Here is a 26,465-nt window from a genome sequence, read left to right as displayed (position 1 = left end):
GTGAAAACAGAGGTCATCCAGTGGGCTGAAGTGAAGTCTGGTATTCCACCTGTGATCCAGACGGTGACAGGACTGATGAGTGTAAAGGATTAGTCAAGATAAAAATCACTTTAGCTAGCAGATCTAGGAGGCTGACTCTTTCAGATACCCTCACTGTGGGAGGAATAAAGACACCTCGTTGAAGTTTCCAGTAGTTTGTTGCAGGTAGATGGATGAGTGCTGCTGTTCTAATGGACATTAAGGAAACTCCAAAGAATATTCAAATCCATTTACTAGAAAGAAATGGATTAGTGTTATGCTCTGTTTGCTTTGAAGAAGGAGAAGCTAAATCCCCAGAATATTTGATGAAACAATAAAAGTTGGATGAATCTGCTAACCATTTAATATTCATTAGTAAGAAATTAATTGAATTTGTGGATAATGGGAATGAAGAGGAACAGAACACCATTCCCCCATTATATGAATGCTATTACCAAAGGTAGGTTGGCCTACAAAGGAAGTTTGTCCAAATTAGATTAAGTTAATTGTAAATAATAATTTTGATGCAAAATTCTGGAACTTTTTAGATAGTAGTGGGTTGAGTGACTCAGTACATGGTAACTTTGTTACTTAGTCAGTTAGTCAAACTTTAAGTTTATACTGGAAAGTTTTTTGTGGAAATATATACATAGAATGTTTGTGACACCCTATAAAATCACTAGGTTTAGTAAAATGACTTCTTCAGTTTGTTGGAAATGTAGTAAAGATGTAAAAGTTGATTGGCTACACATTTATAGACTGTGAAAAATTAAATGCATATTGGGAAGAGATAAGTACTTTTTTAAGGAGCTATGATCTAATAATTGTTTAACAAGATCAGTAATAATGAATGTTCCACTTCCTGTATCTGTAAAAGTCAAAGAGCAAAAAATGTTTTGGGCGGTCTTGGCAGTTGCTAGAAAAGTTATTACAAAAATTGGAAATTGAACTTGGTTCCTAATTTCAAAGAATTTTTATATTTAACAGCAGTACTATGAAAACTGAAAAAGAAGTCTTCTTTGACAAGTTGACAGCAACCTCTCCTTCGACCATCACATTGTCACTGTGGTCAGAAAGTCCTTCTATGTGGCACATCTCATTACCAAAGGTTTTGCTTCCAGGAAGAAAGAGGTCATCATCTCTCACTACTCTTCCCTCATTAGGCCAGTCGTAGAGTATAATGCCCCATTTGCCATATACCACACTAGACACCTGCAACAGCTGGAAAGGCCACAAAAGTACCTCACAAAGAGGATCCTAGGACTTGTGTCCTGCATGGGCAGACTCAAAAAAACTCCAGCTATTCTCTGTCTCATATTGTCTACTAAGAAGCAATCTCTGCTTGACTTACAAAGCCATGTCTGACCCAGCTCGGTTAGAAATGCTACATCTAAAGAATTCCCAATCCCTCCGCACCACACACTCCAGAGACCTCAACCTCATTACCACAATTAACAGAACATACTGGAGGGATAGGTTCATAGCCCATAATAATAATGGGAGATTATTTTGTAGTTTAGAGAGACAACATCTAGAAATACATTAGCATTTTCCAAATGATTTTAAGTTAGAGGGAATGACTCTTCTGAAAGGAAGTTCTTTATGGGTTGATACCATTCAAGCAAGATCCTGGTTTGTAGTGCATTTGTTTGGCAGGTAAGGGTTACAGCAGTAAACCTCAGTTGTACTGTTTGTATGTTGGTTGAGTTCAGAACACTTTTTAAGTAAAGAAAGGGTCAACAATGCATTGCAAAGGAATATTCTGCAACAGACCTAGCTGTCCATTAATAATTTTGTTTTAAGTGATGAAAGCTGGGAAGAGTAAAATGAGTGAGGATATGGAAAGCATAAAGGAGAAGTCGTAATGCTTTTAGCAGTAATGGTCTTAATATGCTTGACTTTGCAATGAACAGAAAATATCTGATTAATTTTCAGTGTAACTGACTTTTTATCTAAACCAAATGTATCAGTTGTTGGTAAAGAAAAACTGATCGTTGACTCCAAAGTGCAGACTTCATGGCAGGATGAATAGTCATAACTGTGGTCCAGATGGCCCAGGATTGGAGCTAGAGGAGCAGACCAGAAAAAATTGGAGTTAACAGCAACATTTGGTTCCCTTAGCTTGAGATAGCGCTGTAGCAGATCAAGCCACTTCCCTATCGCATAGTGGAGGCCATCCATCATGTCCAGAAGTTACAGAGCGCCAGAACATATGCCAAGCAAGCAGTATGTCACTGCTTTAGTCAAGGTTAAGGGCATGTTCAGAACTAAGCATATATTATGCACGAGTTGTGAAGCACCCAGACATCAGGACTGATGCAGTTACTGGGGAGTTAGGGCACATAAAATTCCTTGATGGCTGCCTGGATGATGGCCTTCCAGGGCTGGCTGACTGTTCATAGTGGAATGAATGAGCCAGTTGTGTACATGATTGACAGATGGTTGGCAGTCATGCTCATAGGTAGGTACTAGGCTATCAGCCCAAGGGCCTAAGTAAGCCTAGCCAACAAGGTTCCCTGGCTTACGCCACTCAAAAAAAGTTATTTTCCTGTGCCCCTGTCAAGCAGAGCCACAGAAGTGATCCCAGGAGTGTATTTCCTATTTCCCATCCACTTATCAAGATTTTTCTTGAAGAGTGCTAATGAGGAACTTTGCTTGACATAGATGGGTAGCTTGTTCCAGAGTATGGGAAGTCTCTGGGACAGGAATCTAACCCTCCAGCATGTCCTGTTTATTGTGCTGACAAGGTTTAGGACCCTAGAGGGTGTAGCTCGGAGGGATTGGGATTTCTTTAGGTGTAGCATGTCCAACAGCTCTGGGTTTGACATAGCTTTATATGTTAGGCAGAGATCACTTCGGAGTAGGCGATATGCTATGGAGTAAAGCTGGAGTTATTTGAGACGGTCAGTGTAGGGAATCTGTTTGAGGCCAGTAATCCTCTTTGTGAGGTACTTCTGTGGCATTTCCAGCTGGTGCAGATGTCTTGTGAGGTACATTCCAAAAGGGGCATTGTATTTTGTAATGGGTCTGAGTGTCGAGTAGAGGGGAACAATGACCTCTTTTTTCCTAGATGAGAACCCTTTTGTGACGGAAACCATCCAGGTGCAACTAACCATAGGCAAAACTGCTCTACAAATTGTAGCATGCTACAGGCCACCCTCTCAAACTCAGGAACCCCACACAGCCTCCCTGAAGACACTGGAGGGTATAAATGTATCTCCAAACACCATCATATTGGGTGACTTCAACTACCCGAATATAGACTGGGAACATTACTCAAGCCCTAACTTTCTAGCCCAATGGTTCCTGGAGTTCATAAATTCAAATGCCATGGAACAGCTAGTCACTGTTCCCACGAAAGGAGAAAATATACTAGATCTCATCATCACAAACATGGGGACAAAATGCTCCACACCGGAAGTATATCCCTCATTGGTGAGATCTGATCATAAACTAATCTCACTGGAAATCCACATCCCGCCCCACCCCAAACAAAAGACCACAGTGAAGAACTTCTCTAAAGCAAACTTCACACTACTCAAGACTGGTGTGGTATCCTTCAAGGCCCCTGAGCCAGTGGAAACCACAACCAAAGCTGCGGAAGCCCTTACAAATGCCTTCTATGAACACCTCCAGGACTGCATGGATCAGGCAATCCCAAATAAAACCAAGACTCTTTCCACAAAGGGCAAACGTCCAGTCTGGTGGACCCCAGCCATTAACAAACTTTGCAATAAGAGGAGAAAGCTATTACATGATAGAACAAAATCCATAAAAGGGAAGTCACCCCTGATCATTATTAGTAAAAAAAAATACGAGCACTCATAAAATCAACTAAGGCCAATTTTGAGAGAAAAATTGCCATGGATTCAAAGGACAGTCATAAGGCCTTTTTCAGCTATGTTAGGAACCTGGGTGGAAACTCCCAGATATGCTCAGAATTAGTCCAAAATGATACAAAAATCACTGAACCCACAGACATTGCCAACATACTGGTAGACAGGTTCAGTGCAAATTTCACCCCCCTCTCCCCCCCTAAAGGAGAGATAACTATCCCAGCAGAGTGTAGCCTCCCAGACATCTCAAATGCGCAGGTGAAAGCTGCTCTCTCTAAAGCTAAAAACACAGCATCAATGGGACTGGATGGTGTCCCCGGCTGTGTGCTACACAAGCTAAATGAGGAATTAAACCCGCACATAAGGCAGCTGTTTAATCTCAGCCTTACCACAGGATACGTGCCCAAGGAGTGGCGTACGGCAACTGTGGTCCCACTCCACAAAGGCGTTGCCTCTATGGACCCTGGTAATTACCGCCCCATAAGCTTAACAAGTCTAGTCTGCAAAGCTATGGAGAGGATCATAATGGAGCTCATAAACAAAGATATAGGGGACTTGCAGACATTGGACCCGACCCAGTTTGGCTTAGTCAAGGGCAGATCATGCCTTTTGAACTTGGTCGACTTCTTCGAAACAGTCACCAAGGCCATTGATGAGGGAAAGGCAGTCCATACAGCCTACCTTGACCTTGCAAAGGCCTTAGACACAATACCCCACTCGGGCATTGTAGAAAAACTTACCAGCTTAAATGTAAACCCATATGTCACAAGATGGGTTGCAAACTGGCTTAAGGACAGAACCCACAGGGTTAGAGTTGCTGGCGCTATGTCAGACTCCAAGCCGGTCACAAGTGGTGTCCCACAGGGCTCGGTCCTTGGCCCCCTATTGTTCGGCATCTACTTCTCAGAAGTAAAGGCCAACATGGGAGGACTTTGGCTGACAAAGTTTGCAGGCGACTGCAAACTGGGCCATAGTGGAAAGTGCATCGGACACGGATATCCTTCAGAAGGGACTCACGGAAACAGATAGCTGGTGCCAGAGCCATGGCCTGAAGTTAAACGCCAAAAATGTATAGTCATACCCTTCGGGAAAAACAAGGTAACCCCAAGCTACCATATAGGTGGCAATCCACTAAGCACAGAAGAGGTTATCAGGGACATGGGGACCCAGGTTGACAGTGGCCTTTCTTTTGACACTCACGTTGCTAAAGTGGTTAGAAAGACCTTCTACATTGCCCACCTGTTCATGAAGGGATTCACATCCAGATCTAGTGAGGTCATTGTTCCCCTGTACTCTTCACTTATCAGACCAATGATCGAGTACAATGCCCCATTCGGGATGTATCTCACCCGACATCTGCAGCAATTGGAGAGACCCCAAAAGTTCCTCACCAAAAGGATAAAGGGACTCCAAAATATGTCATATACTGCCAGATTGAAGAAACTCCAGCTCTATTCAGTTGCATACCGTCTGCTCAGAGGTGACATGTGCCTGACATACAAGGCCATGTCCAACCCGGAATTAATGGACATGCTCCACCTCAAAAAATCCAAATCCACCAAAACCACTAGAGCAAGCGACTTAAACCTTAGCACGGATATAAATAGGATGTGCTGGAGGGATAGATTTATCACTCAGAGACTCCCTATGCTGTGGAATAAAATCCCAATCCATGTGAGGCAGAGCACCTCGCTGGCTCTGTTCAAGAGAAATCTTGACCTGTGGATGGGAGATCGGAGGTTTATCCTGGGAATCATCTCTGTGTCACTGCTGGACAGAGGCACAACAAACTAATGGGCACAGTATTTTTTCATATAAGGGGTGGCGTAAGCCACAAAAATTTGGGCTAGGCTTATAAATGCCTTAGGGCAGATAGCCTAGTATAAACCTATGAACCTATGAGGTGTGCCATGTAGAAGGATTTCCTGACTACTGTGGCGATGTGATTATCAAAGGAGAGACTACTGTCCACCTGGGTCCCCAGGTCTCTTATCACACATTTGGCGTTAAGTAGACTGCTGCCTGTGTGGTAGTTCATGGGTACAGAGTTTTTTACCAAAGGGGATGACAATGCACTTTTTGGCATTGAGCTTGAGGCCATGGCTCTGACACTAGGCATATGTCTCAGTGAGGCCCTTCTGTAGGATGTCCACATCATTTGAGGACTCGGCTATGGCTCCTAGTTTGCAGTCATCTGCAAACTTCGTTAGCCAAAGGCCTTCTGTGTTAGCCTGTACTTCAGAGAAGTAGATATCAAACAGGAGAGGTCCCAGGACTGAACTCTGTGGTACTACACTTGTCACTGGTTTGAAGTCAGATTTGGAGTCTGCAACTTTTACAGTATGGGTTCTGTCAGTGTGCCAGTTGGCAACCCATCTTGTGATGTAAGGATTTATACCTAGTGTAGTGAGTTTACCTATAATTCCAGAATGGGGGATGGTGTCGAAAGCCTTGGCTAGGTCAAGATAGGCTGTGTGAACCACCTTACCCTCATCTACAGCTTTGGTGACTGCCTCAAAGAAGTCAATCAGGTTCAGGAGGCATGCTCTTCCTTTCACAAACCCGAACTGGGTGGGGTCCAGAGTTTGGAGGTTACCAATGTCATTGTTTATGAGTTCCATGATGATACGTTCCATGGCCTTACAGACCAGGCTCGTCAGGCTAATGGAGCGATAGTTCCCGGGATCAGTGGTGGCTCCCCCTTTGTGGAGTGGGATAACTGTTGCTGTATGCCATTCAGTGGGTACAAAGCCTGATGTGAGGCTATAATTGAACATGGTGCTTAGGTGGGGAGCCAGTTCGTTCTGAAGTTTGTGTAAAACGCAGCCTGGGATGTTGTCCAGTCCCATGGATGCTGTGTTTATGGCATTAGAGAGTGTAACTTTTCCCTGCGTAGTTGTGATTACAGGGACTCTGCATTCTTCTTGTTTAGTTATGGGCCCTTTAGGGGGTGAGAGGGGGGTAAACTTAACACTGAACCTATCTGCCAGGATGTTGGCAATGTCAGTTGGTTCTGTAATTGTCATGCCATTGTGCTGTAACTCAGAGCAGATCTGGGTGTTGCCATTGAGATTCTTGACATAGCTATAGAATGCTTTGTGTTTGTCAGTAGAATCAGTGGCGATTTTGTTTTTGTAGCTAGCTTTGGAGGATCTTATAAGGGATCTCATCTTCTCACTGAGGCTGACCAGGGAACTCCTCCACTCATGGGATTTTACTCTCTTTTGCAACAGTTTTTTATTCTGTTGAAGAGTTTGTTTATGGCAGGGGACCACCACCAAATTTGCTTCCATTTTTTGGAGGATAGCATCTTGGTTCTGTTTGAGATGGCACGATCCATGCACTCATGTAAGTGCTTATAGAGTGCATCTGTGAGGGATTCAGTAGTCATAACTGTATTGTCCATCTGCATGGGTGTCATGAAGTTCGCCACTTATGTCTTAAGCATGAAATTGACGTTGAAGAAATTTTTTACTGTGATTTCCTTAATGGGGGGGGGGGGGTGCGGGATGTGGATATCTAGGATGATTAGCTCATGGTCAGATCTGACCAACGAGGAGCTGACTTCAGGTGAGGAACACCGGTCACTCATGCTGGTAATGACTAGGTCTAGGATATTGTTGCCCATGGTGGGGGTGTGGATAAGTTGATCCAGGGCATTGGAATTTATGAATTCCAGAAAGCGTTGAGCAAAAGAGTTGGTACATGAGTAGTTTTCCCAGTTAATGGTAGGGTAGTTGAAATCGCCCGTTATTAGGGTGTTTGGTTAAACCCTAATATTTTCCAGTATATCGAGAAAAGAGGAGTGGGAATCCTAGGGCATGGTGGGGGATCTGTAGCAAGCTAAAATTTGGATTGCAGTTTTGCCCAGAGTTAGTTGCACTTGGATAACCTCGGATGCATTATGCTGAGCAACTAGCCTGGAGGTGTGGATATCCTTAATGAATGTGGACACACCTCTCTGCCTTTCGTTTTCCGATCCAGGTTAGGTGGCCGAAAAGTGTGGTATGAGTTATAGCCTAGTAATGCAGGGCTGCTGTCTGGAGCCTTGAACCAGGTCTCGGTCACTGCACAGATATCGATGTTCTCCATTTTAAGGATTGCCTCGAGGGAGTGCATTTTGAGATGTAGACTTCTAGCATTGAGTAGCATCATCCTCAGTTTCTGCTTGTCTGTTCCTGTTATGGTGGTGAATTTGTGGGATAAAAGTGACCTAAACAAAAAGAATTACACAGAGTATGTTGATGGCTGGGACAGTCTTTTAATCAGAATTGCTGGTTAGTATTGTAAACCTAGAGTCCATGGTCTCACTGCTACATTTTTATGAAAAGCTCAGTGTTTTTGTTTGGTGCATTAAAAGCAAGACCATAGTTATGTAGCCATTTTTAAATTTTTTTATGAAACTAATTTGAAGATTGAAATAGACTGCTTTTGAGTAGCCAAGTAAAATATAGCCTAAACTGTTCAGTAGGCTAATGATTTAACTATGTGATTGTTATGTTCCTTATCTCTTACATGGCTTGTAAAAGAGCAAGGGACCAGAGTGTCTACTTTGTGGAATGGCTAACAAAAACTGGAGTGTGAATGAGATATGTTTTCTCATTTTGTGCCTCAGGTTTTATTTTGGAAGTAGCTACAGAAACACAGGATTGCAGGGACAGCATTTTAGATGACTGTGTCAGGATCTTGCATAGATCAAGGGACAAGCCTCCCCCCCCAGAAGATTCACTTCAATTGTTTCTTAAGGAAAATATGGATAAACATTAGTTTTGGTGCTACAGAAATAGCTTTGATTGCTACACCCAGAAACTACATTGTCTTATGATCTGAAAGAAATACATTTATAAAATATCAAGACTTACAAACAGACGTTAAAGCAGTGATACATAGTCCCATTTGTAGTAGGAGCTACTGGGTTAATGAAAAATAATTCTTAAGCATATTTAGTTATGCTACTAAAGAGGAAATTCTCGTTTTGATTGTCATACATGGACCTTAAAGCTGATCTAAATCAAGATATTGCTAAGAAATAAGGAGAGTCCTTAGAATTTGCACACTTCCTAACTAAGCCCAGAACTTCAGGAGGCTTGAACAAAGTTTGTGAGCAAGGTGTGTAAGATTTACCAAGGCAGAAAGAAACTAAAATCAGAGAGATGGAAACAGGATTGGGGAAAACTGAGTAATGACATTAGAATGGGGAAAATAATGCTTAGTACCTAGACATACTACAAAGGAAATCTGAATGTTTGCATGAAGTGCCTGCATTAATATTTCTACACCCCAGGTAGGCTCCAGAAAATGTTTCTAGTGGTGGACAGTAGTTATTGATGTGCAAGTGGAGAACTTGGAGACTTGGGAATTATGCGTGTTCTGGTCATGTCCTGGACTGGAGACTTTTATGTATGACCTACAAAAATGCTAGAGAGGATGTTTAGTTGCAGGATTTAGTTGTCAAATAGTGTATTTATGCTCATTTACAATTGTAGTCATAACATGACTAATATAAAGTCTTAGTAAGATTGATATTATTGATAGTTACAAAACCAGTAACTAAAGAAATAGAAGTCGGGGATTGCTATAGAAATGCAGGGTATCAGCTATTGCTGAGTGAGAGCTCAGACTTGGAGAGAAGGCTATAGTGGAGAAATAATTTTTTAACATTGTTGTTAAATCTTGACATTTTAAACTGCAACCTGAGTTTACATACATTAAGAGAACTGAAAACAAACCATTAGAATGCTTTTCATTGTTGTTATGCAGTTGACATATATGTGTTCTTTTGAACAATTTTCATTCACTCTAACATTATATTTATTATCTATTGGTTTTCCCAGGTCTGAGACTGAAATCGGTCCAGTGGGATCAGTGCTCTACCACAGTAAACACATTCAAAATCATCATCTTATTTCAGCTGTTCCCGTTAGGGGTCGCCACAGCGAATCATCTGTTTCCATTTCTTCCTGTCCTCTGAATCTTGCTCTGTCACACCAACCACCTGCATGTCCTCTCTCACCACATCCATAAACCTTATCTTAGGCCTTCCTCTCTTCCTTTTACCTGGTAGCATCATCCTTAGTACCCTTTTCCCAATATACTCAACATCCCTCCTCAGCACATATCCAAACCAACGTAATCTTGCCTCTCTGACTTTGTTTCCAAACCTTCCAACCTGGACTGACCTTCTAATATACTTATTCCTGATCCTGTCCACTCTCGTCACATCCAGTGCAAATCTTAACATTTTTAACTCTGCCACATCCAGCTCTAACTCCTGCCTTTTTGTCAATACCACTGTCTCCAACCCATATAGCATAGCTGGTCTCACTACCCTCTTGTAGACCTTCCCTTTCACTCTTACTGGTACTTGTCTGTCACAAATCACTCCTGACACTCTTCTTCACCCACTCCATCCTGCCTGTACTCTCTTCTTCACCTCTCTTCCACACTCATCATTGCTCTGAACTGTTGATCCCAAGTATTTAAACTCATCCACCTTCGCCACCTCTACTCCTTGCATCGTCACCATTCCTCTATCCTCCCTCTCATTCACACACACATATTCTGTCTTAGTCCTGCTGACCTTCATTCCTCTTCTCTCTAGAGCATCTCCATCTCTCCAGGGTCTCCTCCACCTGTTCCCTACTCTCTCTACAGATCACAATGTCATCTGCACACATCATAGTCCACGGGGACTCCTGTCTGATCTCGTCTGTCAACCTGTCCATCACCATTGCAAATAAGAACGGGCTCAGAGCTGATCCTTGATGTAATCCCACTTCCACCTTAAATGCATCTGTCACTCCCACTGCAGACCTCACCGCTGTCACACTACCCTCGTACATATCCTGTACCAGTCTTACATACTTCTCTGACACTCCCAATTTCCTCATACAATACCACAACTCCTCTGTAGGCACCCTGTCATATGCTTTCTGTAAGTCTACAAAAACACAATGCAACTCCTTCTGACCTTCTCTGTACTTCTCCATCAACACTCTCAGAGCAGACATCACGCCTGTAGTGCTCTTTCCCGGCATGAAAACATACTGTTGATCACTAATCATCACATCCCTTCTTAACCTAGCTTCCACTACTCTTTCCCATAACTTCATGCTGTAACTGATCAGTTTAATCGCTCTGTAGTTACTACAGCTCTGCACATCATCCTTATTAATTGGTACCAAAACACTTTTTCTCCATTCCTCAGGCATCCTCTCACTTTCCAAGATTTCATTAAACAATCTGGTTAAAAGCTCCACTGCCATTTCACCTAAACACCTCCATGCTTCCACAGGTATGTCATCTGGGCCAACAGCCTTTCTATTCTTCATCCTCTTCATAGCTGTCCTTACTTCCTCCTTGCACTTCATGATTCACTATCCCCACATTATCCAACCTTCTCTCCCTCTCATTCTCTTCATTCATCAACCCCTCAAAGTACTCGTTCCATCTGCTCAACACACTCTCCTCACTTGTGAGTATGTTTCCCCAGTAAACAAATTCAAAATAAAATATGTAAATTGCTGAGTTTCTGCCTTTCCTTAAATGACATTCCTCTTGCTTATGAAAATTATTCTGCATGTATTGTTCCCACAAAGTACATTTATTTTTAATAAATTTGTGCCTTCCCTTTTCTAGAGATCCTACCCTCCAGTTCTTTTACCTTCTTTACAATGTTGAAAACTTTTGTTGCATTTATAGATTAGGTTCTTAGATTAGTTTTAAGCTAACTGCCCTTTCGAGCTATTTTAAGCCTAGCCAATTGTCCTTTGTGAGACTCAAACCCTGCACATTGTGTTTGCAAGGCAAACACTTTAACCATTAGGCCACCCTCCCAACCCTTTATTTGCATCTTGGCCTAGAAGGATAAAGCTATGCCTGTAATGCAGGCAACCTGGTTTCAATTAGCAGCTCCATTGTCTGAGATGCAGGCAGTCAACTACAGGTATGCCCAACCTGGGAGGGGCACACAGAGTGGTTATTGTTCCCTAGTGAAGGCTGGGGAAGCAACCGCATTGTGCTTGTTGAGCTGAGCGGGCCAAATTCCCAACATCTCCTTGCCGAAGTGAGGCGCTGGTCAGCGTGGTTTGTCCATTACACATGCACACAGGGTGGGAGAAAATGTAGGACAGCACCCCTAGATTAGTACAAAATAGACCCAAGACATCTTGATCTCTTCACTAGTTCTAACCCTTATTGCAGTAAGTGTGTTGAGACCTGGTAAACAAGGAGAAGCATTTGATTCTGGTGATGGTCAATTGTGGGGGATAAACAAACCAAAAAAACCCACTTTTCTTGCATTTGATATAGATTTTTTATTTTCTAGTAATTGCCTTTTTGGCAGCCAATAGTAAGGCTTTACATTGTCTAGGCAGTGTAGATCCTATATCCCTTCTCAGAAGAAACATTTTCTTATTGATTACCATTTGTACCCCCAATATTTCTATCAAAGTATTCTATAGCAATATTTTTTAAATCTGCCAACTCTGTACATTGCAAAAAACATGTCTCCATCATTTGCTATCTACTAGAGGAAAACACCTATGACATCTGCTTGGGTTATAAAAATGCCTAAGCCTTCTGGACTATTTTGCATACTTGGGAGCCCAACATATTTCTTCCTATTATTCCTTTGTAAATTGCCTTTTTTTTCTCTTTTCCCAAACTTTTATAACGTTCTTTGGTTGACTGTTATACTTGCTATGCAGTATTGTGTGTCCTACTAAGTATCACTTTTGTAACTGCACTTTTCTTTTGTAGGCTTAGCTAAAAACTCTACAACAGCTGGAAGTTCACTTAATAATCCACCTTCCATTTCTCTTTGCCTGTACAATATTATCAATCTGTGATACAAAAAGCAGTCTCTATCCTGTAGTTTGAACTCCTGCTTAGGCTCATTATCTTGGTTCCTTTGCCAAGTTCCTCCAATAAATTCCAGTCCCCCATTGCTTTTCTATACCCCCTACTTGCAGACATGCCTACTGTAAAATCTCCTTTCTGTATTCCTGTATTGGATTTTTCTGAGAATACTTTCTGCTATTTTGAATATAATATTCTGTGTAGTTGTTGCTATTCTCTGTGAGGACTTGCATCTAAGATCATAGTCTCCTGGTTGTTGACCCCCCCCCCCCCTTTTCATCATCCTTTTTCTATGCCGATATTTTTAATCTTCTGCTTGAGTTATTTATGCGAGCCTTAATGATGTAGATTTAAAATACCCCTTCAGATCAGACTACTGTGTTCTGTGGGGCAAGTCACGTAACTCTTGCCCTTTTCCCTTACTAAATAAATGAATTAAACTCTTTGTCATCTACAAGTTCTCTAGTTGATAAAAATATGCCATACCTGTATGTTAAACTAAAATGACTAAAATGTGAGGAATGTGGGAGAATGCCCCAGAAGAAGTCATCTTTTTATCCTGTTGGCTGAATAACATGAAACATTGTAGAATTTCAAAAAAAAAAAACATTGTTGATTGCAAGATTAGGTGCAGTATTTATTTGAAGTCATAGGAGTGATGAGCTTTCCTGAGTGGTGGGTGCATGTAATAAGATGTTTTTGTTATATTGTCACAACACTATTAAATAAAGATAAGGAAAAGACTTTCCAAAAGTTTTTAGGCAGTAGACAAGGGTTTTATCTTTCCCCTCTTCTATTTGCTGTTTACCTTGAACCCTTGGCAAGTGGGTTGGAGGGAGACAAGTGAGGATTATATAAGAAGTAGGCATTTACTCACAGTTTGGCACTATACAGAGATGACTTTCTTCTTTGACACATCCTGGAACAACTTTTTAAGTAATATATCTGGAATTTTTGTTGATACGGAAGAATTGCTAGATATAAGATGCACAAAAAACTAAATCCATAAGGAGTAACTGTTCATCTAGTAACAGATTGTGCAAAAATGACTACCTTAGTGTCTCTAGTCATCTGGTTTACGGTGGTACCTTGGTACTTGTCATTAATTCATTCCAGAAGACAACTTGAGTGGCAAAAACGATGAATACCAAACAAATTTTCCCATAAGGAATAATGTACATTGAATTAATGTGTTCCAGACCCCTAGAAAATCCACATTTTATAAGGCAGAATGTACATTAATGGAGTTTTATTTTACTAATAAACAGTATAAGTTCACTAATAAACGGTATAAGTTCTCTTTTAAACAGTGTGACTTCACTTTTTAAACAGTACAGTATAAATTCACTAATAAACAGTAGGTACAGTATAAGTTCACTAGTAAACAGTACAACTTTAAATTTTACGTTTGTATAGCTTTGATGACATAAAAAGGGATGGTGTGGTGAGAACAGATGTTATTGTTTGGAAGGAGAGTCCCCTTCCATAAAAACTCCGGTCAGCTGCCCTTCAGGGGTTCTTTCTCTTTCTGTCACTTATCACCACTGAACCCTGCTTGAGACTCACCCGGTTTCATTTTCACTAGAAACCTATCCAATGATGCTTGTTTTTGCCTGCATTTCAAGATGCCTCTAAAGTGGGACATTGTTTGGTCATTGAACAAATTAACATTGTAGCTTGTTGGAGCTTTGTCAGGGTGATATTTTTCCTTAAAATTTTGCACTTCCAGCCATTTTGTGCACATTTCCTTGATTAATGAACTGGGGACAATTCCCCCTTACCTTCTCCTCACTGTGAAGACTGTTCCTCAGCCACTATCTGTTGTTGCTCCCTCTGAAGCTCCTGCAGTTCCTCCATGCTGAGCTCTTTTTTATGCTCCTTAACTAACTCTTCCACATCATGTGCATTGAGGACTGCCCTATAGTCACAATTTCCTCCATAATACCTGGAGGCCTAGGCTGAGTCTCAAAGCCTTCAAAGTCCCTCGGAGTTGCAGCTTCTGGCCACAGTTTCTTCCAGACAGAGTTCAGGGTCCTGTGAGAGAGAGAGAGACCCCCCCTCAGGCCTTATCAATAAGGTTTAGGCAGTGGAAGATATCAAAATGTTTTTTCCAGAATTCTTTCAGGGTCAACTCTGTATCAGAGTTCACTTCAAAGCACCTCTGGAAAAGTGCCCTTGTGTGCAGTTTATTAAAATTAAAGATGACCTGTTGGACCAGAGGAGTTGTGTTAGGAGACAAGAACCTCACTGTGATATGTAGTTAAACTCCTCCAATAAGTTGTCCTGCAAGCCTGGAGGGTGAGCAGGAGCATTGTCCAAAACAAGCAGAGCCTTCAAAGGCAACTCTTCAGTAAATATTTTTTCACAGATGGGCTAAATACTTCATCTACTCTGTGAAGAAATGCCTGGTGACCCAAGCTTTACTATTAGCCTTCCACATCACATTTAACTTGTTTTATCACATTATTTTTCTTGAAAACTCATGGGTTTTCAGTGTGGTAGACTAGCAGAGGCTTACGCTTTAAATCCCCACTTACATTCCCACACAACAAAGTTAGTTTGCCTTTCATTGGCTTGTGCCCTAGTAATGCCTTCTCCTCTCGAGTGATATAGGTCCTGCTAGGCATTTCTTTCCAGAACAAGCCTGTCTCATCACAATTGAACACTTGTGGGGGAATAAAACCCACAGCCTTTGCATATTTCTTAAACTCCTGAGCAAATTCATTAGCAGCTTCTTTGTTGGCACTAGGTGCTTCTCCATGTTGCACCACACTAGGTATGCCACTTCTCTCTTTAAAAGTTTTCAAACCACCCTTGACTGGCTTTAAACACTTCAGTGTTGTCAGCACTTGTTCCAGGCTTGTTTTTTTTTATCAGATCAGCATGCAGCACTTTTGCATTTTCACAAATTCATGGCCTGTGAAATACTATCACCAGCTAACTGTTTTTCATTTTACCCAAATCAACAACAATGTTTCCACTTCCTCTAGTGTCTGTGATCTTTGTTTGGTTACAGCTTTCACTCCTTTAGCAACACCAGCTGCTTTGATGGCCTCTTTAGTTTTCACAATGTTGGAGATGGTTATTTTTGGTATTCAGTATTGTATAGCGAGATCAGACATGCAGATACCACTCTCATATTTCTCGATTATCTCTTTTTTATGCTCTATCGTGGTTCTAACTAATTTTCATTTCTGTTGGGTGTTGTCACTAGCCTTCTTAGGATCCATGATTGTACAGTACTGTACTTATTTGCACAAAGAATAGCAAGCAAACACAAGAAAGTATACAGCGGACCAGTTCTAGAAGGCACAACAAGTACGAAGGAAATGACTAGTACCAAGATGATATTTTCTGTTCAAAATGCAACAAATACCAAATTCGATGTGTTTTGAGGCCGACAATTACCAAGGTACCACTGTACTTGGAACTGACAGTGAGACCCACACTGAAAGAGTCATTGTCTTTAACAGTGAGTGAGTATTTTAAAAGTAAAATACCCATATGAGAAATGGAAGAATATTTGCCTAGATGTGACAGAGAGAGTTTGGACAGTCCAGTGATTTGTTCTGCCATTGGGTTTGTTCACATCTAAGGATTTAGTTTCTTAAGATGATTTTTTTTTTTTTTTTTTTTTTTTTTTTTTTTTTTAGTAAATTGGGTAAAAAGCGCACACAGTGTATATGGGTGGAAGAAAACCTTTGGGTAGCATGGAATATTATAAACAGAAGCAGGAGGGTTGGGGGTCCCTCACATTTTAACATATTGCAAAGCAACAAGGCTTAAAATGTAGGGGGTATTGAACCCCAACCATCACCCTAGATGGAAACCATTCCTAATACAATATATGGGAGTGATTAGAGGGGGGTGTACAATATATTAAAGGGCAGATGGTTAGACAGGAAGACATACAGAGGAATATTGGTGGTAGAGCTAATAAAGTTGATAGTCACCGAAAGAGACTTACTAATTTGGTTTAATGAGCTGGCTTTAATATAAGTGTTAAAAAGTGAGGACTGCAAGCAACAGAAACTTCAAGGAGTTTGAAGGTTTGTAGGGGATTAATGTAGTGAGAGCAGTTAAGGATAAGAGGAAAACGTGTGGAGCAATGTATGGATAGGGGTGTAGACTGTGGTACAGAGAGCTGCTTAATAAATTGATAGATATTCTGAATGCTTTGAACATTTACACAGTCCTAAGTGATGAATGGGTGAATTTTTTGTGAGAGAAACAGTACTGCAGTGAGACTAGGGTGAAGGAGACAGCTGCCCCAGGCACAAGCTGGGGGGGGGTGTGATTAGCCTATTTGTTCTCTCATGAGCAGAGAGCTGATTGTGGGGCTGTTGTCCAAGCAGTTGTCATGGGCTCTTCCACTGCCCCGATGCTAGCACTGACATTCTTTTGGAGGAGGAGCATGAGATTTTCTGTGTGGTTGTACCCTAACCTCAGCAACTGTGCCATGGCAACACATCCATCTGGCCCAGACTCTGCTGGCTGTACCACCCAGAGTTCTCACTAGCTGCTGACCAAGTGACAAGCTAACCCACCTCCCTTCCCCCATGATGGGTGAGCCATATGCCACTCACTCCCATCCCCTTGTCCCACTCTCTCCAGCTTCTTCGTCTACTAATTGAATACGAGTCATATGGATTGCAGTTATGGCTTTTATCCCTCTGCATCATGGGCGGGGGGGGGGGTAAATGGCAACATTTGTCGAGGATTAGTCTCCCTGTGTGTGACTGTCAGCCCTTACAGATTTATTTTCAGTGTATTATTTTTTTCCCTAAATCCTGTTTTCACTAAAGAACTGAGAGTAGATTGTATCGCTCGCTCCTAGATAAGAGTGCATCGTTCTAAGGCATGGGTAATAATGTTTAGCGCTGCCTACCAGTTCAAAGGAAGTTGTATTTGTATAAGATTTCTTGCTGATGAGGTACTGTTTGAGAATTGTGAATTGTTGGATTTTGTGTAACTAACATTTTTGTGGTTTACTAAGTTTTGCTTTCTGTTGTATGTATAGAAGTGTTAGGATGTGCTGTACTACCGTTTTTTTAAGTGCTTTGTGTTTACTGTACACATGGTGCAATGGTGCAATAATTCTTACAGTATTGTTTCTTTTAATAGAGGTCCCATGTTGTAATCATTTGTAAACTTAAAAGAGTAAGACGTAAAAAGTAATTACTTGATCTGGAGAGCCACATGTCTGATCTGAGCTCAATGTACTTTTTCAGGATGTCCCCGGTGGATGGCAGAGGAGATTCTCAGAGGAATTCCATTGAAGATGGGATTAAAGTTGAACAGAGGCCTAATTCCATGTCTGGGTAAGGTGGAAAAGAATTCAAGGTTACAATGAAGGCATTCATTTTATTCTTAGATTCATGAAGATTGTGTTAGCCCAGTAACACTGCAGTTACCTTTTTGCATTAATATGAGATTAGTTGGTGTCACCCGCTTAATATCAACCTTTATAACTTCTCACAGTTAATTAACTCCATTACTCGCCCCTCAAAAACCCTTTCAAATGGTAGCATTCTAGACTGGATTTTAGTCTCTCACCCTCATTATTTCTCTGATAGTGGTATACTTCCAGACCCCCTTAGTGATCACCTACCCACCTTCACATATCGACTCCCTACACCTTTACAGAGAACACATAATTATGTCACTACCCGCAACCAAAAAAACTTCAACCCAATAGCTTTCACTGACTCCCTAAAAGTAATTAACCGGAACACTCTAAAAACTCTACCTCTAGATAATGCTGTGGCCCACTTCAACTCAACCTTCTTAAACCTTCTAGACTACCATGCTCCTTTAAGGTCTAAAAGAATAAAACTAAAACCACCCCCTAGCTAACCAAAAACACACGAACAGCCATGCAACACAGAGATAAAGTCTAGACACTCTACCAGAAAAATAGGTCTCCCCTCATCTATAATGAATACAAAACGCTTAGAAACAAAGTAAAAAAGCTTATCATCACTGATCGACAAAATTACTTCTCCATACTCCAAAATAATAATAAAACAAACCCTCAGAAATTCTGGAAAGGAATCTCTACCCTTATCAATCCCGGCAAAACAGTCAACCCCAGCCCAGACCCCAATGCTCCTGACATAGACTTAGCTACACAATTTAACTCTTTTTTCATTAATTCTATTTCCAAACTAACCTCTTCATTCTCTAACATCACCACACCCTCCACTTCACCCCCATCCTCCTCTACTAACACTCTTCCCTCCACTCCCACCACCACTCTCACTTCCTCTCCATTATCACTACCCTCTATAATACCCTCTCTCCCCTTTCCTCACCTTTCTCACTAAAACCTATACCCACATCTACCATAAAAAAACTCCTCCAGAAACTGAAGCCATGCTCTAATGCCCCAGACAATATTCCTTCATACTTTCTTAGCATAGCTGCAGAAGCCATTGCCTACCCCATTAGTATTCTAATCAACTGCTCTATCCAAGAAAGCATAGTACCCCAAATTTGGAAAAAGGCTTTTATCATACCTTTATGTAAAGGTGCCAATAATAACAATACTACAAACTTCCGTCCCATCGCTATCCTGTCTACCATCTCTGAACTCCTAGAAAAGTGTATCCATCTACAACTCCTACCTTATCTCTTAGACAGTCACCTGCTAACTCCAACTCAGCATGGTTTTAGACCCGGTCATAGCACTATGACAGCCCTCCTCTCCTTTTTAGAAACTATAAATAAAGCCCGGGACTCTGGTCATATTGTTTCTACCCTCCTACTTGACCTCTCAAAAGCCTTTGACACTATCTGTCACAAACTACTAATAAATAAACTCTCTCAGCTTAACTTATGTCCTTCCTCGCTGAACTGGTTCTCTAGTTACTTATCTAATAGATATCAAGCAGTAAAATAGAAAAAGGCCACCTCCTTACTCCTTAATACCCCAACTGGAGTTCCCCAAGGTTCCATACTGGGTCCTCTCATATTTAATATATTCATAAATGACGTCCATAGTTCTATCCCTTTCTCTAATATCATCCAATATGCAGATGATTCAACTATTATCTGTTCTGCCACATCCATCCCAGTACTCCAAAAGCTTACACAAGATGCATTCTCAATCACCGAACAATGGATGAAAGAAAACCACCTAGCACTTAATGCCTCTAAAACCAAATGAATGGTATTTACTCCATCTTAAACTCATCTCTATCAATACAAACACTTTTTCAATCACTAGCCATAACAACACATCCTTGGAATTGGTGCCAGAGGCTAAGTTACTTGGGGTTCAAATTGACAGTCAGCTTAAATTCAACTCCCACATTCAACTAAATATCAAAAAAACTCATCAAAAACTAGGCATGCTCTGCCGATAAAATCGTTACCTTACACCCTCCACTAAAATCACTCTCTCCACCTCATTCCTTATCCCCTCTCTTCTCTATGGAGCCCCACTCCTAACTAACCTACAATCTTCCCTTAAAACACAACTTTCCTCTTGCTACAACAAAATCGCCAAGTTTGCTACCAGCCATAAGGTATCTACCCACCACTGTTCTTCTCTCCACAAACTAAAATGGCTAGAACTATCCAACCAACTAATCTATTCTCAACTTACTCTTGCACACAGGCTCATTTTCAAACCTTTTCTCTGCCTTTAAAATGCACCTTCCCAACAGAGTACTCATATCTATTATACCATGACCCCCCCCCAAAACGTGCACGCTGATTGGCCAGCGTGCACATTGTAAATCGAGTTATACTAATGGAAAAAGGTCCGGTCGCCCAGACTTTTTTCCATTGGTATAACTCTACTTTTAAAACACTGTCTCGCTATGTTAAATGGGTTTAACATAGCGAGACAGCTTTAAAATAAGCAACGGAGATCTCCGTTGCTTATTTTAAAACTGTCTCGCTATGCTAAACCCATTTAACATAGCGAGACAGGTTTTACAAAAAAAAGCAACGGAGAAAGCAAGATCTCCGTTGCTTTTTTTACTATTTCGCTATGTTAAATGGGTTTAACATAGCGAGACAGTTTTAAAATAAGCAACGGACATCTCCGTTGCTTATTTTAAAACTGATAAACTTCAAAATACGTCAAACACAGGAACAAGTTGTTAATGTCCTGGGGTTTATTCAACGCTCCATGTATACAGCAGTAGCAGCAAAAATGCAGTCACAATACACATCCACATTAACGCTTTTCAAAATCCATTGCGTTTTCGTTGCAGCATTCTGTAAACGCGTGACTGCATTTTTGCTGCTACTGCTGTATACTTGGAGCGTTGAATAAACCCCAGGACATTAACAACTTGTTCCTGTGTTTTCCGTATTTTGAAGTTTATTGGTGTTTCTTACCACTTTGGCGTTTCTTGTTATTTTAAAACTGTCTTGCTATGTTAAACTCATTTAACATAGCGAAAACAGTAAAAAAAAGCAACGGAGATCTTGCTTTCTCCGTTGCTTTTGCCCACAGCTCTAATGTACTGCGCAGGTGCGCAGTACATCAGAACTGCGGCGGATGCCAGACATCTGCGGAAGGGCAGTAAACAGGCATTATACTATGCCATTATTTAAGAAAAGTAATAGTTTCTTTTCTTAAATAATGTCATGGTATAATAGCAATAACCCACTTCTGGGTGTGGGTAATGCTGTATTTACCCACGGTTGGCTTTGTTTGGTCCCTCGGGCTTCACCCTCGGGACCAAACCACGCCAACCCTGGGTAAATCCAGCATTACCCACACCCAGGCGTGGGTTATTGCTATAATAACCAAAACCTAATAGAATTGTACAAACCAACTCGTCCCCCAGGTAAAAATCTCCTATCCTATGGTCCAGCACGTCTTTGGAACTCCCTACCTCCATCCATTCGTACCACTTTCAACCACTTTATATTCAAAAAATCTCTTCACTCTCATCTACTATCCCAGTGGGAATGCTTCTGTACCCATCCATCATAATCTACACTGGCTTTCTCGCTTTCCCCCTCCTTTCTGGGAACTTCCTTGTTTCTGCCTCTCCTAACTCATACATTCCCCCTTGTACTTAGTAAGCTAATTATAAAAAAAATATTATTTTGTTTCCTATTTGCTAGCTTCCTATGATATAATGGCTTCTCAGTTTTTCTATTGACATGTTTCCTTTTCTAGTATGTATCATCTGTATTGTTCGTCACCAGTATGTACTACCTGAACTGTTATGCTCTAAACTGTATAATTTGTAAATATTGTAATCTTATCTAAAACCTATTGTAACCTTGTTTCTGGAGCTTTTCTCCCCAGGACTCCATTGAAAATGGGTTCATCTTGGCCCAGTGGACTATCCTGGTAAACCAACTGCAAATAAATAATTAAATCATGCATCATCTCCGTAAAGGGGAAAAAAATGCTAAAAAATTGGGTTAAGAATATATCCTAGCCGGCCAATGATATGATAGCATGATCAGCAGTTTTTCTTTCCATCCCAAACTAAAACTGGTGAATTTTGAGGCATCCAGCAATGAATAACTATAGTTATCATTAAGGAAAACTGAAGTAGTGAGACAGTGAGCCATGTGATTGCTGGGGGGGGGGGGTAACGGGGCAGTGTGGTTCATTGTATTCTGAAGGAGTGATGAATTAAGGAAAGCAACTAAAATAATAAAGCATTGATATAATCAAGAAAATATCAACCACAGTCTTTAGGTCTTGTTTTTGTTGTGTTGTATTTATTGATGCATTTTTGTGTTTTTGTTTACCAGGTTTTCCCAGTAGCTCTGTGGCCTATTTTCTGAGGAGCCTGTTTGCTAGGAATTTTAATTAGGAAAACCATGGCCACTCTGTTTCAGGTGTAGAGAAGGACCTGGTCATTGTTCTACTACTTATCTATTAATAGAATGATTAAGGATACCTCAAAATGCCCCCGATTTATCATTTTAGGAAATGCAGTGATGTTAAGTTGTCTATCTCGCCTTCATTCTTCCTGGATGGGTTCGGAGCCGACCCTCGGCTCCGACTCGGCCACTCTAAAAGCTCAAGAGCTAGTTCCACCGGCTCGAGGCTCCCCTATATCCCACAATGCTAGGCGGTAACTCCCCAGATCTCGTTTGCCGCTACAGCGATCGAGGTGCGTTCCTACCGGCTCAGGTTAGTTTTTGAAAAGAAACTAGTTTTTTCTTAGCTTTTTTCCCCTTTTTAAGTTAGTTTTTCTAAATAGTTTTATATTGTGAGTAGTCCCTTCCCATTCCCAGTAATTTTTTTCCCCTTTTCCTAAAACTCACCAAAAAATTTTCCCTTGGGCCTTAGGCCCAGTCCCTCCCATCCTAGTAGTGAGTAACTGTGTTTATAGGGATTTATTTGTCTAACTTAATTTAATTTAGTTTAAATTAATTTCTAAGTGTAATCGGTGTGTGTGTGTTTGTGTGGTTACACTTCTTTCTTAGACATGTCTAAGGACTCAAAAGTCTCAGGCTTTAAGAAGTGTGACTCGTGCTGTCAGAAGATGTCTCTGACAGGGGGCGTGGCCAAGGATGAACACAGGATAGCAGCAGATTTCTTCAGCTCCACCAATTTCATTACATTGACAGGAATTAATTACTTAAAAAATTAATTTTTGAAGTAATTTTCTTTCTAAATATGTTTGTTTTATATAGTTCTTGAACTATATCTAAAAAAGAAAGGAAATCTTAATAATATTCCTGTCAGAAATTACTTTGGAAATTTTCCTGTCAGTTTATCAGTCTGAAATGAGTTCCAGTAAGACAAATTCTCAAGACTCCATCATCAAGAAAGAACTTCAGTCTCTGATAATTATAGTCCAGCAACTTACTGCTAAGATGGATAAAATGGATACTAAAATAGACACTTTCATAGCAAAAACTACAAAACAAATAGACTTGTTACATATGGACCTGCAACAACAGAAGATCCAGATGACAGGCATAGAAGAAGCTGTGAATGACATGGAAAATAGAATACAAGAAGAGGAAATCAATATTGAGTTTCTGCTGAAACAAAATACACATTTACAAACAAAGCTGGATGACCTGGAAAATAGATCTAGGCGCAATAACATTAGGATTTTTGGACTGCCAGAAAATATTGAAGGTAACAATATTACTTCTTTTTAACAACATGGCTCCCTAAAACTTTAGATTTACCAGAAGCATTCTCTTTTGGTATCGAAGAGCACATAGATCTATAGCTAATACTAACTCTAACAAAAACTATCCTAGATCAGTTATAGTTAGATTTCTATCATCTTTTGATAAAGAGATGGTTCTTAAATCTGCTTGGGCTAAAGCTCCTGTTAAGATTAATGAAACAACTGTGCGTTTTGACAATGACTATTCTTCCATGGTATTAGCTAAAAGAAAAGTTTTTCTGCCACTAATAAGGGAGCTTAAAAAAGCACAGTTTAAAACATACCTTCTGTTTCCTGCCAAGCTTAAAATCTTCCTTCCTGATGGGCCTAAAATTTTCGATGACTTAGACTCTGCTTTACTGTTTATCAAAAAAAATAAGATTTTGGAAAAAATAGAAGAATGGGCTAGTCCTTCGTTAAAGAGACTGGCAACTGAAACTTCGTGGAAGACTTCAGAGAAGAAGAAGAGACTAAAAAACAAATGATTTGTACTATGTTTTTTTTCTCTCTCTCATCATTTTATTTTATTATTAATCCTTTTAAATATAGTTCCTGCATTTCCAAGAAGCAACAAATATTTTGAAAAAGATTTAATCAGTTATTCTCTGTGTGCAAAGAAATGTTTTGTTTCATAACTAGTCAAAATATCTGGAGATTTAATGGCAAGCTGTGATTTATCTTGTTTCTCTTTCTGAAGAGGAAAAATAAGGTCAGTAATTTGATACATTTTTTTTTCCTTTAAAAGTTTATATGTTCTTCAAATGCTATTCCTAATTATACTTTCTTGATTACACTGCTTATGCTTGTTTGTAAATAATCTGTCATGCTTTAACTAATAATAATTAGAACTAAATAATATGTTTTATTTTTAACTCTATTAATAGAAACAGTAATAGTAAAAGTAATCTTCTATTGTATATACTTCTTATAGCTTTCTCTTACATTTTTTTTATTTCTGCCTTACACCCTTTTACTTTCTACTCTCTTTTTCTTTTCTTTATTAATATATAGAAATACTTTGATCATATAGACACAGTAAATAATAAGATTCGCATAGGAGTTGAGTTGGGACAAAAATGTTGAGTTTTGTTACTTATTAATAATTTTGGGCTTGATTTCACTTACATAGAGTCTGTAATAACCTGTAGAATGCATTGTGAAGGTTTTGTCATGTTTAGATGCATTTACACTGCTAAATGAATGTTTGTCACTAGTTTTTAATAAGTTTCCCACCAAAATGTTAAGAGAGACAATCTGGGATGTGGGCTGTCTCATGCACAGTGTCCATGAGCTACTTCAAAAGCTTCAACTCTCAGAATTCTCACAGAGAAGCTGAAAGCAGCTGGTCTCACCTTTGACCTAAATATCACACTGACACATCACAGATACAGGAATAGCAGATTAATAATATGTGTTAAAAACCTATGTCCCAAACATATACATTACTATAACTCATTTAATTCATCTGATTGCCAAGCATAAATAATTTTATAACTCTATACTGGAAGAAATTGTCATGTGATATATTTTAAAGCAGTAGTATAGCATGTTTGTAAAATCTGGTTACTAAAATGTGTTTGCTGTGCATTATTTTGTATAAAGCAGACAGATTTATTGAAGGGACAGCAATGTAAGATGGTGCTCAGTAAAGATACAACTCAGTGAGATCAGATATATATATATGTATGTGTGTGTATGTGTGTGTGTGTGTGTGTATGTGTGTGTGTGTATGCATGTGTATATATATATATATATATATATATATATATGTATATATATATATATATATGTATATGTATATGTGTATATGTGTGTGTGTATGTGTGTATGTATATATATATATATATATATATGTGTGTGTGTGTGTGTGTGTGTGTATGTGTGTGTATGTAGATATGTATATAAATGTTTCTGAGAATCTGCTTAACTATGAAGTATGATTTATAACAATTTCTATGAATACAATATTTTATTCTATTGGCAATAATGATTTTGAGTAAATGCTCATATTCAAGCAATTTAAGGTTTTTTTTGGAAGCTGTTAACTGTATTTACATGACAGAAAATAGATGCATCCTAATATATGTAATGTCTGAATCATATTAGCCAAAGTTTTTGATTTAAATGAATGTTAGAACTTATTTTTCTCTCCTCTTGATTTCTGACATCAAGATTATTTGAATGCTATTTGAATACAAGTGTTTTATATTACATGGATGTATATAGTAGTATGAACAGGTTTTAAAAAAAAAAAAAAAAAAAGGTTTATTTTAGTTTATATGATGCTGTTTTACCAAATGTGTAGTCTTGTCTTGCTAGATAATTGAAATGAAAACTGTTAACTTCAGTTAAATATAACTAGTATTAAATTGATAAGGTGGTAGCTGACGTACTGCTGCTTAGGGTAGGGGGTTAACTTGAGTGGTAAATACTACTCTAAGTTGGAGTTTACAACTCCAGGCTGGATGCAAGGTTTAATCCTTACATTATTTTCACTTGTTCATTGTTATTTGTATATAGTTTTGACATCCACAATATATTTTGTACATTCATTGTCACTACAAACAAAATTGAATCCTATACGAAATCCCATAAGAGATTCAATAAATACAGCTATAGTTAAAGGTACACCTAA

At 39.7% G+C, this 26,465-nt stretch overlaps 1 protein-coding gene across 15 annotated transcripts in view; it reads left to right on the top strand.

The window, feature by feature from the left end:
* The window catches only part of SCRIB (scribble planar cell polarity protein), a 2,800,411-nt gene that overhangs the window by 2,359,960 nt on the left and 413,986 nt on the right, over nt 1–26,465 (top strand). For all 15 annotated transcript variants that reach the window (XM_044067477.1, XM_044067487.1, XM_044067486.1 and 12 more), the window contains one exon: nt 17,945–18,034. In XM_044067477.1, the coding sequence (XP_043923412.1) occupies nt 17,945–18,034 (90 nt within the window). The remainder of the gene's footprint in view (nt 1–17,944; nt 18,035–26,465) is intronic.

Source organism: Protopterus annectens, chromosome 3.part1 (genome assembly GCF_019279795.1).
Source record: "Protopterus annectens isolate FY-2018-M chromosome 3.part1, PAN1.0, whole genome shotgun sequence".
Lineage (NCBI taxonomy): Eukaryota > Metazoa > Chordata > Ceratodontiformes > Protopteridae > Protopterus > Protopterus annectens.
Note: the sequence above shows the minus strand (reverse complement) of the source record. Positions and strands in the feature narration are given on the sequence as shown.